Here is a 16654-nt window from a genome sequence, read left to right as displayed (position 1 = left end):
CTTTTTGCCTACTAAGGCAAGCTTACTGAGTGCAAATCCTCGCCTGGAGTCCTCGGCACAGGAAAAACATGGATCTGTTGGAGCAAGTTCAGAGGAGACCACAAAGATGATGTGAGGGCTGGAGCACCTCCCATACAAGGACAGAGTGGGAGAGTTGGGGTTGTTCAGCCTGGAGAAGAGAAGGCTCCAGGGAGATCTTAGAGCAGCTTCCATTGCTGAAAGAGGCTCTGGGAAAGCTGTGGAGGGACTCTTCATCAGAGAGTGCAGGGAGAGGACAAGGGGAACGGTTTTGAGCTGCAGGAGGGGAGATTGAGACGAGATCTTAGGAAAAAATGTTTTGGTGTGAGGGTGGTGAGGCCCTGGCCCAGGTTGCCCAGAGCAGTGGTGGCTGCCCCATCCCTGGAGGGGTTCAAGGCCAGGTTGGATGGGGCTTGGAGCCCCTGATCCAGCGGGAGGTGTCCCTGCCCATGGCTTGGCTTTCAGGTTCCTTCCAACCCCAACCATTCTGTGATTCTGTTTTCCTACGGGCAGCAGCAGACTGTTATTCTCTTCGGTTGGCTATAGTGCTTATTGATAGATAAACCTATTTTTTCTATAGGTGTAACAGATCATTTTGGTATTCTGTATTTCTAGGGTACCAATTCAGAATTAGATGTGACATACAGCTTTTTATCCAGATCCAGCTCCAAGGAGAAAGCGTCCTCTTTCTTATTTACTGTAACTTATCTTTCTGCCTTTTCTGTTCTTTCATGGCATTAGAGTGTTTGAATTGAAAAAAACAGCAGTCTCTGCTTTGCTACTTTTCTTTTTTTCTCCATGACCTTACTTTTCTTCCCGTTTTCACCCCGATGCAATATGGTTCAACTCTATCAGGAAGAACTGGTAATGGTTCTCGAGCTTGCAGGAAATTTTCCTGTGCGTACTGCAAGTGTGGCACCTGTCCAAAACAACTTAATGGTGTTTATGAGAAGGTCACGTAAGCATAAGCTGAAATCTTTGCATGCTACATCTATCAATGTTTTACTGCTCTTTCTGATCAGTAATCTCCAAGGGACCTTGGTTATGGACCACAGCCTCTCTCTGACTGAAATTTTAGGAGGAAAGGAAGCAGCACACAGCAAATAGAGTTAATTTCTGAGTGAGAGACCTGGTTATACATCTGCTATTGAGGTGCCAGTCTTAACAAACCTGTTGAAATAGTGAAGGCAAAAAGTATAGTTTATGATGCGCACGCGTCCAAGTACTTGTATTTGCCTCTCCTTAATGAAGGCAGAAGCTGACACCAGTGAAACGGAAAGCAACCATCTCCAAGCTGATCACATGAAGGCAATTAATGTATTTTCTGTTTGAACGTGACGCTCACTCTCACAGGGCATCGCTGAGGTTAAAAACTGGCAGGATACAAAAGGAGGCGGTTTATGAGGCTTACGATAAGACCACGGTTGTTATAGCAAGAAGTAAAAACACGCAGGCGTCTCGGAACGAAGATCAACGAGCTTCAAAGTTAGAGTCAACTTCTAGTTAATGGGGGTCAGGAAGAAGTTTACCCAGTGGTGAGTTCTGGAACTACTTTCCCAGGATTTATTGCAACTGTCTCCCAAGTGTCAAGCGTTGCAGTTGCTTTAGATACTTGAGGAGGTGGACTACAGGTATCGCAGGACGACTGTGTTGGTGAGCTTTGGGCTAGTCTTAGATACCAGCTTTGAGGGCTTTTTGGTCATCATATGATAAGGTAACCACAATGGTAAACAGTTCTTCAAGTTCACCAGTGTAGGGCGAAAATAACTAGAATCTCAACATGAAAATTCAAAATTATGAACCTAACTATTTAATTTTAAGTACTGATTTGGTTAAAGAGGAATTAAAATTGAAAACCATGTTGGACTGATTTATTAATGTTTATTCTGAGTTCTGTTTTATGCCCCCTCCTCCCCATGTTGTAATTTCTTTTACTTTTCTGTCACATCGTATTTCTAAGGCTCTGACGTTTTTGGAACAAGTTCGTAATTAAAGGAACGAATAATTGCCAGGTCACTGGCAATTTACAGCTTTTTGTGCTCTGCTGTCTGTGGTGGAGTAACAAAATGTGGCAGATAGAAGGAATCAAAGTAAGGTTTATGTCGTTCATCCAAGTAGTCCATAAAAGATAGATATGACTTCTCGATCTATATAGCCTACGAAGGCCAGACAGCGTGTTTAGAGGCTGGGTCAGACTCTCCTCGGATGCAGTTCCTTTTTCAAAGATGAGCAGTACAGGTGGCCAGAGCAGGTGACAGGGACCACTGGACTTCTCTGTTTTCATTTCCAGGGAGGGGCTCTTTGTCACAGAGTGCAGGGACAGGATGGAGAGGAACAGTTTTAGACTGAAAGAGGAGGGATTTGGATTCGATATGAGGAGGAAATGTTTTCTTCTGAGGGTGGGGAGGCCCTGGCCCAGGCTGCCCAGAGCAGTGGTGGCTGCCCCATCCCTGGAGGGGTTCCAGACCAGGTTGGATGGGGCTTGGAGCAACCTGATGCAGTGGGAGGTGTCCCTGCCCGTGGCACGGGGTGGAACTGGATGGGCTTTAAGGTCAGGTTCCTTCCAACCCAAACCATTCTATGATTTCTTCCTTCCCACTGTGCCAAAGACACCATGTGCCTTATGGAACTCTTCTCCAGTCCCACTTTGGCCCACCTGGGAAGGAGCCACTCCAAGTATCCACCTGGCATCACAGAGTTGTCCATCCTAGTAGCATCAGGACAGCTGTCACAGACAGACAGACTCCCAGCCCACAGCAGAAACACTGAAAAGAGGATGTGTGATAGCAAAGATCATCCTCAGGTGGTGTTACATTACGAACACCGTCACTGTAGTACTGTTTGCTTCTTCTTTCCCTATTTTTCCCCGAATACATAATGTGTAACAAAGGAACAGTTTCCTACATTATGCTTTCTTTCGTTAAGCTGTAAGCATAGCACAGCGGGCTGTAGGGAAACATAGTGAGGGATGTGAACGTTGTGTCTGATCAGGAGCGTGTGAACAGAACTGCTGAAGAGAGCAGGAATGTTCGCGTGCTTCACTCCAGACGTGCATTTAATTACCTTGCGAACTAAAGTAATGCGTCATCTCCAAGGAGAACCTGATTGTTCCATGGGTAATATAAAATTATTTCTCTCTTTATGCATCACTTTAAGACAAGCCACACTAAGCGGAGTGAATTATTATAGTCAAAAATAAAATGCTGAGTGATAGCTATGTTGAAATGTACTGATGCTATTTGGAAGAGATTTGGGATTGCAGTTCTGTTCCTTTCTTATGGTGGTTTGTATGCGTTTTGTTCCAAACAATTTTGGCAAAAGGTGATAGAAGATTCTTGAATTCTTTAATTCTTGGATAGCCAAATCAGCTGTATGTAGTGACTCCTCAAATTCAATTCGACTCCTGCGTTCGGTTCTGGAGTTCTCAGCACAGGAAGGACATGGATCTGTCCATGAGCTCCAGAGCGAGTCCAAAGTAGGCCACAAAGATGATCCAAGGGCTGGAGCACCTCCTGTATGAGGCTGAGAGAGTTGGGGTTGTTCAGCCTGGAGAAGAGAAGGCTCCAGGGAGAGACCTTAGAGCAGCTTCCAGTGCTGAAAGGGGCTCCGGGAAAGCTGGGGAGGGGCTCTGGATCAGGGAGGGCAGAGACGGGATGAGGGGAACAGTTTTAAGCTGCAAGAGGGGAGATCGGGATGAAATCTTAGGAAGAAATGTTTTGCTGTGAGGGTGGGGAGGCCCTGGCCCAGGGTGCCCAGAGCAGTGGTGGCTGCCCCATCCCTGGAGGGGTTCAAGGCCAGGTTGGATGGGGCTTGGAGCCCCTGATCCAGTGGGAGGTGTCCCTGCCCATGGCAGGGGCTTGGAACTGAACGGGCTTTAAGGTTTCTTGCAACCCGAAGCATTCTGTGGTTTTATAATTCTATGAATTTAGTTGCCTACAGAACTGAAGAAAAGTCTGGTTTTATGTACGAAGGCGGTGAAAAGTAACAGAGACGGTGAAAACCAACTGTAATTGTTTATCAGAATTTGTAAAATCAGCTTCAAAACTCTTACCATGAGCTAATATTTGTGTGTGTGCACACATATAAGCCTGTATATCTTGTATCTTATATACATATAGCCTTTTCTAACACAAAAGAAGAGTTGTTGTATGAACTTGTACTGGCACTCTAAAGCCATCCTTGGAAAAGCAGTGGTGCCGAGCTGAGCCCTGATGTCATCCCTGATAAATTATTAACTTCAAATGAGATCTGCGATACGCAGTGAGCCCTGTGACTAGCATGGTTTCACCAGCGTGTGGTTCTGGTTTCCCCTATCTGTAACGCCATTGATTTAAAAAGGTTTCGAGGATGTGAATTTGGATTCACACAGTGGTCAATCCGCCAGCTTCATCATCACTTTGTATTTCTTTATCTTGTGTCAAGAAAACTTGCTTTTGCCTTTTACCGACTGAAACTAAGCTATACCTGCAGTTGATTCTGTTTTCTTCCCGAAATAGACACTGGGGGGGGGGATCTTTAATTCTCTGTTTGAAACTTTGGGGGTAGAGGGGTTTTTTTTTGAGATGAATTACAGAGATATTATAGCCTGAAGGGCACGGTCACCCGCTGTGCCCCTGGCAGTTGCTCTGTTCTGTGGCTGCGCACAGTTATTTTATTGAAGGGTTTATATATTCTGGCTCTAAAGGTGACTCTTTATGAGCCCTCTGTACCTATTGCTTAGGTTTCTCGCTGTGCAGCCCTATAAGGTACGTACGAGGGACCCTGGAGTGCGAGGGACGTGGTACTGCCTCTTAATTCTGGGAGTGTACGTCTAATGGTCTAAACCAGCGGAGCTTCATGGATCTCAGTGGTTCAATCCCATTTTCTACCAGTTAACGTGTATTTCCTAACTTGGAGCACAGTCAGGTCCAGTGGAAGGTTTGGTATCAGTCTGGATGTCGCTGCAGCTGCATGTTTCACCTGGAATAAAACAAACAAAAAAAAAAGCTGCTGCTGAGGTTGCTGTTTTACCCATCTCAGGAAAAAGCTTTGTAGGAGGTTAGTAAACAAGTAGAAGGAGCCTAACTTTGGACTCTGGAATTAATTTCACCCCAAATCAGGGGCTTTTCAGGGTCCCTCCCCACCCCTTTTACAGGTAAACCTTGGAATGATTATGTTAATTTTTCTCATTCGTTTGCTTTTGTCCTTTAGGTGAAAAGCTCATGAGGTTTGGCTATCCAGATATTCCCTTTGATATGAACCTAACCTATGAGAAGGAGGCTGAGCTGATGCAGTCTCACATGATGGACCAAGCCATCAACAATGCAATCACCTACCTTGGAGCTGAGGCACTTCACCCCCTGATGCAGCACACACCAAGCACAATTGCAGAGGTGGCCCCCGTCATCAGCTCAGCTTACGCTCAGGTCTATCATCCCAACAGGATAGAAAGGCCCATTAGCAGGGAAACAGCTGACAGTCACGAGAACAACATGGATGGCCCGATCTCCCTCATCAGACCAAAGAGTCGAACCCAGGATAGAGAGGGCTCCCCCAGCAATAGCTGCCTGGATTCTACTGACTCAGAGAGCAGCCACGAAGACCGCCAGTCCTACCAAGGAAACTCTGCCTTAAATCCCAAGAGGAAGCCAAGCCCGGCTTATATGAAGGAGGACCCCAAGGCTTTGGATGCCACAAAAGCTTCTAAGGGCTCTTTAAAGGATATCTACAAGGTCATCAACGGAGAAGGGGAGCAGATTAGGGCTTTCAAGTGCGAGCACTGTCGCGTCCTTTTCCTGGACCATGTCATGTACACCATCCACATGGGCTGCCACGGCTACCGGGACCCGCTAGAGTGCAACATCTGTGGCTACCGAAGCCAGGACCGCTATGAGTTCTCGTCGCACATAGTCCGAGGGGAGCACACATTCCACTAGGCCTTCTCATCCAAAGGGGACTCGTATGAAGTAGAACTGCACATGAAGAAATACTGCACTTACAATCCTCCTTTTCCTCAGACATTGAGACGCCTATTTTGTTGTTGTTGCTGTTGTTGTTGTTGCTGTTGTTTAATTATTATTATTAACCTTATTTTTTTTTTTTTTTTTTTTTTTGTGGACCCAACCTCATTTTCTCTGCCCAGCTTAAGAATGGAAAGGGAAGGGATAAAAGACGGGTTTGTTGTTGCCGTCGCTTGGTGGTGAGCGACCCGCCTCGCTTTCTAGGGGAATGGAAAGGCAGTCGGCGTCTATCTTGAGCAGCTGTACATCGTGTCCTGGTTTGGGCTATCGCTCAACCCTGCTAGGTGCTTTAAAGTCCCAACGAGATGCCACTCGTTTATGATTTCAAACGAATAGGTAGGAACATTTCAGAGAGCCTTTTTCAAAAGTGTACGTACAGTGTGGGGGTTCGGTGGTTGGTGGAAGGAGCTTTATTCTGCAGAATGAACAATTCTTCTTAAAGCAAACCTGTTAGGGATTTAGGAGCGCGGATCAAAGTCAATATTCCTTTCAGAATCACTCTCTAGGGTGAGCTGTTTCCCTGGGTTCAGTATGTATCGCCCTTTTAGAATGTAAAAAAAAACCCAATAATAATAAAAATGGAAAAATGAATTGTACGTCTTAACACTGTACCACGTTACAACAGTTTAGTTTCATAAGTCTGAGGGCCTTCTGTGGTAAGTCTGAGGCTTCGTATTTTTTATTTTCCTTAACTTATGAAGCACCTTTTTTAGAGTTGTTGATTTGCTGTTACTCCATGCCTGTGTGGTAACTCACCGGCTTCCTGGAGACCCTCGGGAGCCTTACTTACTTAGTTGCACCCTATGTTTTAAGAAATAGCATTTAGAAATAACATTTAAACTTGCTTCTAGGACAGTAAGTGGCTTAGGAGTGGGTGAGAGAGTCTGTAGTTTACTCAAGAGGTTCTGCTGCTCTTCTGATATAATTTTGTTTTAAAAGTATGGATTTTAAAATGACAAAACTACTCATAGGAAAGTGTTCTTTAAATATAGGTATATAGAGATATATAAATACTTTCTCATTCTATTATCACAGTGTTAACCTCTTGGCAGCAGCCTAAACTAAGACTTGCAGCTGGGAAAACTCTAGGAGCCAGATCCTTGGCCAGCATTAATCCTCTTAGCTCCATTGAATTCAATGGAACTACTCCAACTACTTCAGCTGCATCAGGATCCGAGCCTTGACTGTTTTTCTCTTGTTGACATCTTATTTGCTCTTTTGCTGAACTGCTGGCTTCCGTTTGGTTTTAAGTCATCCGTTCTGCTTTAGTTTAGAGGTGGAGGTGTTTACAGGTTTTGCTGGATAACCTTTGCTCTTGGAGAGCACCAAAGCCCTGCAAGCAAACAGATCACATAGGACCTTCTCCGCTTCTTCAGAAAGTGGTACGTGGAGATGCGGGTGCTGTGCTTCGGTTTTGGGTTTCATTTTTATTCCAGATTTATTAATTTCACTGTATGGAAAATAAATGGAGAAACCAGCTCCGGAGCATGTCCTTGAGCTGCCCACCGGACAAGAAAAAAGCCCCACCAATCCATTTTGCTTCCTTTCTTTCTCTCCCAATAAATAACAAAGCCAGCAACCACCCCGCAAGCTGCAGGTTGCATCAGTAAAAAACTGGGCTTAAACCTACGTGACAGATTGCCATTGAAACCCAACTGTTTGTACCAATCACAATTGAAATGTTGTTGTTTGGCAACAAGAGCACTGCTTGAGAACGGAGAGATCGGCATGGGTTTAACCCCCTCCGTGCACATGGTCTCCGTGCATTTGGTGAGACCTTTTCCAAACTATAAAGTTACTAAAGTATAAAAGAGAGAGCAAGATCGGGCCGTAATGAATTCCCATCTGCTCACTTCAATCTGCGTCCTCGATGCATTTGACAGTTTGCTGTTCGTTTTGAGGGTACTGGGTTGGGTTTTTTTTTTTCCTTCTTCTCTTCCTAGGCCTGGAGCTTTTGAAAGTAGGAGCTGAGTGGTATTGATTGAAATCTTTTTATGGTGACATTCTTGGCAGCAAGAACCTGTGTTTAGAAAGGATACAGTAGATCATGGCCAGATTACCTGATGACTGCTTCCCAGCACTGAAATGCTATTAAGTAGGAGCTGGTAAAGTCTTGCAGTAGCCTATTAATTATAATACAATATGGAGAGAAATGTCATCTCGTGTAATGTGAGAGCTATCAAGGCTGGGAATATACGGGCTTTGGAGAGACAGATTTAAAGACCTATTCCCAACATTGTTCTTAATGTCGTTGGGTTCCTCCCCCTCCTTCTTTCTTGAGGAAACTCAAGCAAATTAACCACTGCCACCCTCCGGACCGGACTCGTTTGCTTGTGCTTGGTGCAGTCAAAGGAGTTTGTGCAGGAGAAAAACAGGAAAGTGCTGGAGGGCATCGCTTTTATGCCGTGTGGCTGTGAAGGTTGGTTTAGGAGGCAGCCAGGCATCTTCTGCCTCAGGATGTGCTTGGAAATTCAGAATAGGAGAGGATTGCTTATACAGCATGCCACGAAAAGAAGGTGATGGGCCTGAAGGTCACTAGGCTGGCTTGGGCCACCAGAAAGGCACATGCCTGGGCCAGAGAAAGGAGTTGCCCGCAATCCCTCTCAGTCTCTGGGGGACAACACTCCCTTTTCCGCTGTGTGGTCAGCAGAAAGGGTACGGGCTATGGTTTCTTGGAATAGTTAGCGCTAGGGAAAAAGGGTTCAAAAACTCTGCGTTTGGGAAAGCACCGGAATACGGGAAAAGCAGAGAATCTCTTGTGTATCCACAAATCAGTTGGCTGCAATTATATCTGCAGTTTGTTAGTCTGCACTTTGATTCATTGATGATTCATTGATACCTCCTGCAGTGTATATTCTGTCGATGGTTAAAAGATCAGGTGGGGAAACACGGTGGTTTTTTAGCTCCACTTTCTTGTCCCAATAGTAGCACTTGAGATCTGTGTGGGAGCACGGCTACCCGAGATCTGGGGAGGCGGCGCGGGACACGCTGGTTTAGTTATCTCCCAAACCCCGTGTTTTTTTGGAGAGCCAGAAGCTGAGGGCATACATTAATTTTTATTATCCGTGTTCTTTACTAATCACTGACTGAAGTTTTTTATCCCAGAGCTATGGAAAGGAGAAAAGTCCAATTCGAGTCCAGATTTTCAACAAAGTGTTGGGCTAACATTTATTTTAACATTCACTTCCTTCTAAAAATTAGCGGAGGCTTTTTACGTAAAGCATTTTGCCCCTACACAAAGTGTGCAGAATGGGTCTCGGAGATCGGCAATTTTTTTCTTATTCTTGCTTGCTCTCTGAAGATTTCTAAGAAAAACTCTTGAGTTTGGTCGAGTTCATTAGTCATTCACAGCCTACTGGGAATTTCAGTAGGTAATCCTTGGCCTGCAGATCCATTTGTTCTAAGTATTTGGTGCTGGAAATTGAACCTGGCTGATCTTGAAATTCTTGGAATCAGAGTTCCAGTTAAAAACATGCATTTGCAAATTTAGAATTGGCTTCCTGTGAGCGTTCCCCATTTTCATTAAAAAAAAAGCAAGCGGTTTCTGCGCACATCCCTGCCAGTAAACCCTCTCACTTCTCTTTACATCAAAAATGGCAAGATTCTGCCTCAATTTAGAGGATCACAAGCCTATTAATTGAAATAGAAGTGTGACTGTTGCTTCTGCTCTTGGTATGATCCATATTCTTGGAGCAAAGGGCATTATCTATCTATCTGCTGTTACGGCCAATGAATTTTACAGCTGCCTCTCTTTGCAGTCAGTTAGGAGCACACATCAAAAAATATAGCATTTTTCAGTAAAGCCAGTGCTCTATTCAGTAACTGATGGGATTAAAACAATTTTATTCTCCTTAAAAAGCGTTTCTATCTATGATGTGATGGGAAAGGTTTCTTGGCGTTAACCTTTATTGGTCTGTATTAGAGAGAAAGAATCCGGCTGTGTTAATTGGCCTGGTTTTTTTTTTTCCTGTGGGTTTATTAGTGATAGCGTCTACAGTGTGAGGACACAGCTCACAAAGTAGTATATTTAGTAAAAGCAATTCTCAATGTTAGGAGTTTCCAAATTGATTTCTGTTTACAGGGGTTGAATTGGGGCTGGCAGGCAGGAGGGGAGGCCGGGAACAGAACCAAACCCTTCGAAACTGGCCTTTAAGAGGACAGTATTAGTGTTGTCTAGGTCCTGAGCTGGCTTTTTCGTCTCTGAAAGAAGCCAGACAGCAGACACTTCTTCCTCCAGAAAGAAACTTTGGAGGTGATTTAGGGATAGGTGCCTGGTTCAGCCAAGAATGGGAGCTGCAGTAGTAGAGTTCCTTCCCAAGATAATATTCCTTTCCTTAACTCTTGCTGTACTTTCTAATGTAACGTAATTATAATATAATGTACTGAGGAGGAAGAAGGGAGTGCCTGAATACTTGGGTACCTGTGTCGCCTAAATTCAGTGTGGGATTTTAGGGAAAGTGTGATGAAATTGGCTTTTGACGATAGAAATCTGTATTTTAGCTTGGCTTGGTATCATTTCAAGGTAGGAATGGGTGGTAGGAATGGCTCGTGGTCCAGGGTGGCTGGAGATGTTGAGGAAGTTAGTTTCTATATCTGGTATTGTATAAGGAGATATATGCTTTATTGTCTATGTGCCTTTTTCAAATGCATTTTGGAAGCTCGTGCTGTCGTTCATGGTATCTCCCCATCCCCTTTCAGAATGCGTGACGAAACACAACCCAAAGTAAACATCCCTACTCCTACGGTGTCGCGAGGCAGATCCCGCTCCCGTTCTGCACCTTCCTTGGCAGTTTGACCCGGCGAGAGGGCCGTCTGAGGGCTTTGCTGTGAGATTTCCTGGAGGCAGCTGGCTTTTGGGAGTGGGAAGGGCTGAAAATCACCCTGCGTTCCAGCTCTCCAGCCAGAGCTGGTCTCGGAGCTGGTCCCAACCAACACAGCGTCCCGAGACTCGCTGCAAAAGCCCTCAGCAGCGCAGCGCTGGGACAGGTTTCCCTCCACAGCTTTAAGTAAAGCACGCTCAGAAATGGACTTTGTTGCGCTTTTAAGTTCCCATTGAGGAACGGGAGCAGACTTCAAAGCATCTGCTTCTTGCTTCAACCTGGATAAAGAAATCAGGCAAGAACAAAAGTCCTTTGGAAATGGTGTGCAAGTTGGAGTGCGGTGCTGCTGCCGCCCTAATCTGTGATGTAAAGATGAGAGAAGCCCATCTGTAGGAGATGCTACGGGGCTCTGTGAGCTGGAACGCTTTGGTGAGAGGCGCGGTGGTGTTTCGGTACTTTCCCGGCTGGTTGGTGACCTAGTTTCAGAGGGAGTTATTCACCCTGCGCAGGCACAGCGTCTAAGCGTGCCGGCATGGCATGAAGCTGCCGGCAGGGATAGGTGCTAGGCCTGCACGCCTTCGGTCAGACCCTCAGCACCCATCTCTCTGCGGCCACAGAGAGTTTGCAGGAGGAGAAGTTGGGTCGAAACGAGGCAGTTTGTGGTAAAGCTATTCCCTTTTATCCCATTAAGAGTTGTCCTGACTTATAGGCCAAGGAGAACAGCACTGGTTTTTGCTTTAGCCTCCTACAGCTATGCCTGGAAGCGTGTGATTTCTGTCCATCCCCTCAGATAAATAGCGGAAAGTGTCTGTTTACATCATCCAGCTTTTCAGTTGATCGTGTAGGCAAGCATTCCCAGTTCCTGTTCACTTCCAGCCTTCGGAAAGGTTGTTATCGGTATGCTCACATGGATCCTGATTTGGAGGGAAAACCGCCCATGCTCTCTCCTTCTGTAAAAGCTTTTCCTTTACATAAAAATCATGAGACCTGATTAATCAGTGGACAGAAATGACCATTTTGACAAGGACTTACGTTGCTATAGTAGAACTTAACATTATTTACAGGTACGACACAAATACTGTCATGAGTTTACTAGCAGTACACAAAGTATTTTAGGAGAGTGAATGACGGCGAATTGAATCAGATCGTGGCTTGAGAGGGGCTTGTATGATGCGTACTCTGTTGGGAGAAAGGGAGCAGCTTGGCCCAAAGCTTGGGCTGATGCTTCCTCCCTGCGGCGCGTATTGACTTAGGCAACTGCATTGCAGTCCAAGAAAACCTTTTAGCACGTGATTAGCCTCCTGCCATCCCTTTGATTTGATCTGGAAGCCCACAGGAGCTTTGCAATTAACCGTGGGCTTAATAATTCCGATTATTGGTGAGATCGGGGCCTTATTTGCTGATCGGTGCAGCACGGCAGCTCTGGGCAGGTCTCGGTTCCCAGTCCTCGGTGGTGGGGCTCCGCGGCGAAGGCATGGTCGCTTACGGTTGTGTAGTAGCCTTAATCCCTCGCACTCGGCGGTACGCGAATGCCGGTAGCCTCTAGTTGGTATTCCCAGTCACGGATAAAATATGGATTCTCCCACAAGGTGCAGCGGAGAGCACAACTCCAGTATTGGCACGACGAGGCCAGTTTGCAGTAAATCGGGCGATTTTGGTTTTACCTCAAGTGATAGCGAGTAAGAAAATCTTCTTGAAGGGATAGAGGTCACTGAATCCCCTACTATGCACTTACTGGGATTCGACATTGCTTACTGGAAACGGATGTTTGTTCCTGAACACACAAGGGAAGGACTTTCTGGTTTATTTTTGTAGATTCCAAAACTGTGATCAATTATTTGACGAATTGTCAATTGTCCTCAGAGCTTGAATGCGTCCTCTCGGTCTCCTCCGGCTTGCAGTGGGTTTCTCCTCTCTCCCCCCTTTCCTTCTCCGAGCTTTAAGTCTGGGCCTGCTCTTCTCTCCCGTAGCTTTGGGCTGTCGAAGGGGTTTGGGGGTTGTTTTTGGGGGTTATTTTGTTCATTGGCTGTACAGTCTGTTTACATATTTTTGTACTCAAGCATAGTTTTATATTAAAAACAGGAAAAAGAAAAAAAGAAAGTTAATTTGAGAAAAACAAAAAAAGCAAAACCCTAAGGTACGTACTCTTTGAAACACTTTAAAGACCTAGGGTACCTTCCAAGATGACTCCACAGTGATGTGATTATAATACTGTATATTTGCCTTCCTCTTTAGTTGGTTTTATTTTCTGGTTGTATTTTTTTTTTCCTAAAATGTATATCTTTTTATGAGAAACTGGAAACTTTTAATGCAAATGTTTAGAAAGATTTAAAATTGTAAAGTAAAAAAAAAAAAAAAAAAATAATTTTTTTTTTCCTGTTGGAAGAAAATGCTTTAAAAAAAAAAAAAGTTTTACTACTGTTGTATTCCAGGGTGGGGGTTACCAACCCCAAATTTGCTTCTTATGGCTTCATTCTTGGATCTTGCTTTCTAAACATGCTCATTACAGATATGGATTATTTGCTTATATTAGTTTTTAAAAAAAAAAAAATCACCAACAAAATCACCTTTTTGGGTTATTTTTCTGTTCAAGTGCAATACCTTCCCTGACATCTTATTGATGTATAATGGGTTCTTTTTGCTTTCCTCACAAATCAGTGAAACAAAATGCTCTGTCTTAAATACATTCAAAGATAAGGTTCAAGGAACTGCATAAATTAAGATTGTGACTGACAAAAGGTGAGAAACTGTAAGTTAAGGCTAAAGCCCGAACCTTAACTCCTGCTTTTCTTTGACATTGGAACACATCCAGTGCTGGAATTAAGGACATACCTGCTCTTGCCTCTTCCTTCCTTTTCTTTTTTAATTGAGGCTTTCTTTTTAAGAAAAGCACTTAATATTGATGTTTATCAAAAATAACAAAAAAAAAAAAAAAGGATAAAAAAAAAAAGATCTCTTGGTCTGATCCAAAACCCACTCAGTGGAGGCTCCTGTTGGCTTTGATGATGGATTTTGGATTAGTCCTAATCCCTTAGCTAGGGCAAACCTGCCCTTTGCTCTAATGGGAGAGATTTGCCTGCGTAAGAACGACCGGACTCGTGTCCTTTATCTACCTGAGAGACCAGAAAAGCTTCTTTAGAGTTGTCCTTGTCTTATATAAGTTTAGATGGGACTTGTTTTACATATCATACATATTTATATATAGTGTATTTTTAATGCCTTTTTCCTCCCCGCCCCGTAGACTGAAGCCGCTGTTCTGTAAATATGCATTTAGGTACGTAATAAAATAAACAAAATCCCATCGAGGTTTCTTTGAAAGGCAGTTACTGCGCATGCACAGTAGCCACTTTTGTCCTCTAAATTTGTATTTAAGATATTCCTGTTTAATAATAACCGAGTTGAGAAGTCTGTAACCCATTCTGATTGATTGCCAAAATGAATTTCCCAGACTCTTGCGTTTGAGTTCAAAGAGAAAAACACGTTTGGTGGGTGACTCCCGCGGTCGCCCACGGATTCACACTCCTAGGGCCAAATTCTGGTGACCTCACATAGGTTGTTCAGGTCCTCCCGCAAGAAGGGACCGCACTGCAGCAGTGGGATCGTGGCAAAGCCCACACTGTTTTGTGAGTAATGGGTCTGACCCATTTGTCACGGCCTCTTCCCAACTCATAGAGTTGCGCTCTGCCCACTCCAGTGCTGTTTTCCTGAAGCCACATGGGTAACCTGATAAATGACCGCTTTTCTCCCGGGATTTTCTTTAGTTCTGACGCGTTCTGAGCTGAAATTGAGGAATCTTTTAAATGAAAACAAATATATATAAAAAAAATCCATCAGAGTTTATTCCAACAGCCAGTGAAGACGCTGGGAATTGTCCCATCGCTTCATGTGGTCGTTGGAACACGCTCTTATAAAAGGAATTCAGAAATGATCACTGTGACAGTGGTGCATGTGAGCAATCCTAATGTAAGCCCGTATCTCCTGCTAAAAAGGTTTTGCCACTGTAGACTGAACTGTGGGACTTGTTATTGGTTTTTTTTTTTTTCTCCTTAGGATACACGCATACCCATGGTTCCACATCTGTATGTGTGTACTCTGTACGTGTGTGAGTGTTGTACAGCCACGTGCGAGTGTGAGTCCGTGTGTGTGTATAAATACAAAAGAAAAAAAAAAAAAGCTGCAGAAACTTTGTAATACTTTGTGAAAAGGATTATATTATAAAGGTTTGTACTGTCTTGAGTGCACAGCTACTGGAATAAATGTAGGGAATCTCAGGAACAAGCATATAATTTGTCCAAGAATTATTTCTTCTCAGAAGTGTAAGTGCAGTTTTTAATTCTGTATATTATTTAATATTTTACCAATAAAAATAAACTTCTGACATGAAAGGGGTTTCCATTCAAGCTTTCTGGAAGCACTGGTGTATGCATACATTTTTCTTTCTTGCAGCAGGAAACGCGTGTGGCAGTTTGGCACCTGAAAGGAATTGCGTTTCTACCTTATATCGACTCCTGTGAATCCAATAGAGGGTCTGAATGCGTTAGGGGTTGGGGTTATGGGTTATGAGAGTGGTGAATTGGGTGCAGATCCACTTTAACTATTCATTGAAGCGAGTGACATTCTTTTCATCAGCCTCAGCGTGAAGTAGTCCCCCCTCTAAGGTCCTACCGTGTCGGATGGCGGCATTGGTCACCTGCCATATGGTCAGTGATGTTACAGAAATGAGTTAGTGGCCCAAGGTCCAATTCTTGCTGGAAGACACTCAGACCACATAAACAATTCCTCTGAACCCTTCCCTCAGCGTGGGGTTTGAGCTGAGTTTCCCTCCTTTTTCTTGAGAAGTGATCTTCCTGTTAGGGATTTATTGAGTAGTTCACATCATCTAACGCGTTCTTTCTTTCGTAACGCAGCTATCAGTCCGGTAGCATTCATGGTACGAGCTCTTCAGAATAAAAGGAAGATCTTATGAGGCTTCGTAAGTTGTTTGTTGTTTGTTTTAAGAATCTCTTGTGAATTCTTGGTTAAAGATTAACCAGCCTCTCCCGTAATAAAGGTGTTCATCATTGACACGGGAATGGAAACTCCTTAAGATATCGTCTGAATAAAACTTAATCTTCCTTTAAGTCATGTTTGATGTATGTTGTCTCCAAGGAATGCTTGTGTTCGATAAACCTTCTTCCTTCAGTCAGGGTTGCGACATTACTGGGTTTGCTTCAAAAAGACCCAAGATTCAACTAATGGACCACTCCGAATATTTAGTGCATAGAGGAGAAATCGCGTTGTGCCATTGTAAGACAGAAGTGACTGACTTGAGCGACTCGAGGTCCTGTCCCAAAACTTTACTAGAGAGAATGATGCTCTTTTCGTTGATGTCAGGGAAGGGTCTGAGAAGATGAGGGGGAAAGCTTGTAGGCGGAAACTAAGGGATTGATAGCAATTAAGGTTGCCGAGTCATTTGCAGGAGTGAGATTCTGTGCATGGCCTCATGTGAGGTGCCCAAGCATGTGAGGTGTTTGGGCACGTGATTTAGTAGTAGACATGTGTGGTTGGAGTTAGAATCATAGAATAGTTTAGGTTGGAAGGGACCTTAAAGGTCACCTAGTTCCAACCCCCCTGCCATGGGCAGGGACACCTCCCACTGGATCAGGCTGCCCAAGGCCCCATCCAACCTGGCCTTGAACACCTCCAGTTGATGATCTCTAAGGTCTTTTCCAACCTTATGATTCTTTGCTGTTATGGAAGAGAGTCTTAGGAATCTGCTGGCCATGATTCATGGCCAGTGTGCTGTTTGTGCTTGTTGAAGTGTCAGGATGAAAGTCA

The 16654-nt window shown here is 44.3% G+C and overlaps 1 protein-coding gene across 6 annotated transcripts in view; it reads left to right on the top strand.

Annotated features, from left to right (window-relative positions):
• The window catches only part of IKZF2 (IKAROS family zinc finger 2), a 136779-nt gene extending 120912 nt beyond the window's left edge, over window positions 1-15867 (top strand). For all 6 annotated transcript variants that reach the window (XM_054070403.1, XM_054070404.1, XM_054070401.1 and 3 more), the window contains one exon: window positions 5209-15867. In XM_054070403.1, the coding sequence (XP_053926378.1) occupies window positions 5209-5933 (725 nt within the window). In that variant the 3' untranslated portion in view covers window positions 5934-15867. The remainder of the gene's footprint in view (window positions 1-5208) is intronic.
• The last annotated feature ends 787 nt before the right edge of the window (window positions 15868-16654 follow it).

Source organism: Cuculus canorus, chromosome 6, assembly GCF_017976375.1.
Source record: "Cuculus canorus isolate bCucCan1 chromosome 6, bCucCan1.pri, whole genome shotgun sequence".
NCBI lineage: Eukaryota > Metazoa > Chordata > Aves > Cuculiformes > Cuculidae > Cuculus > Cuculus canorus.
The sequence above is the reverse complement of the archived record's forward strand: the minus strand, read 5'-3'. Positions and strand labels throughout refer to the sequence as shown.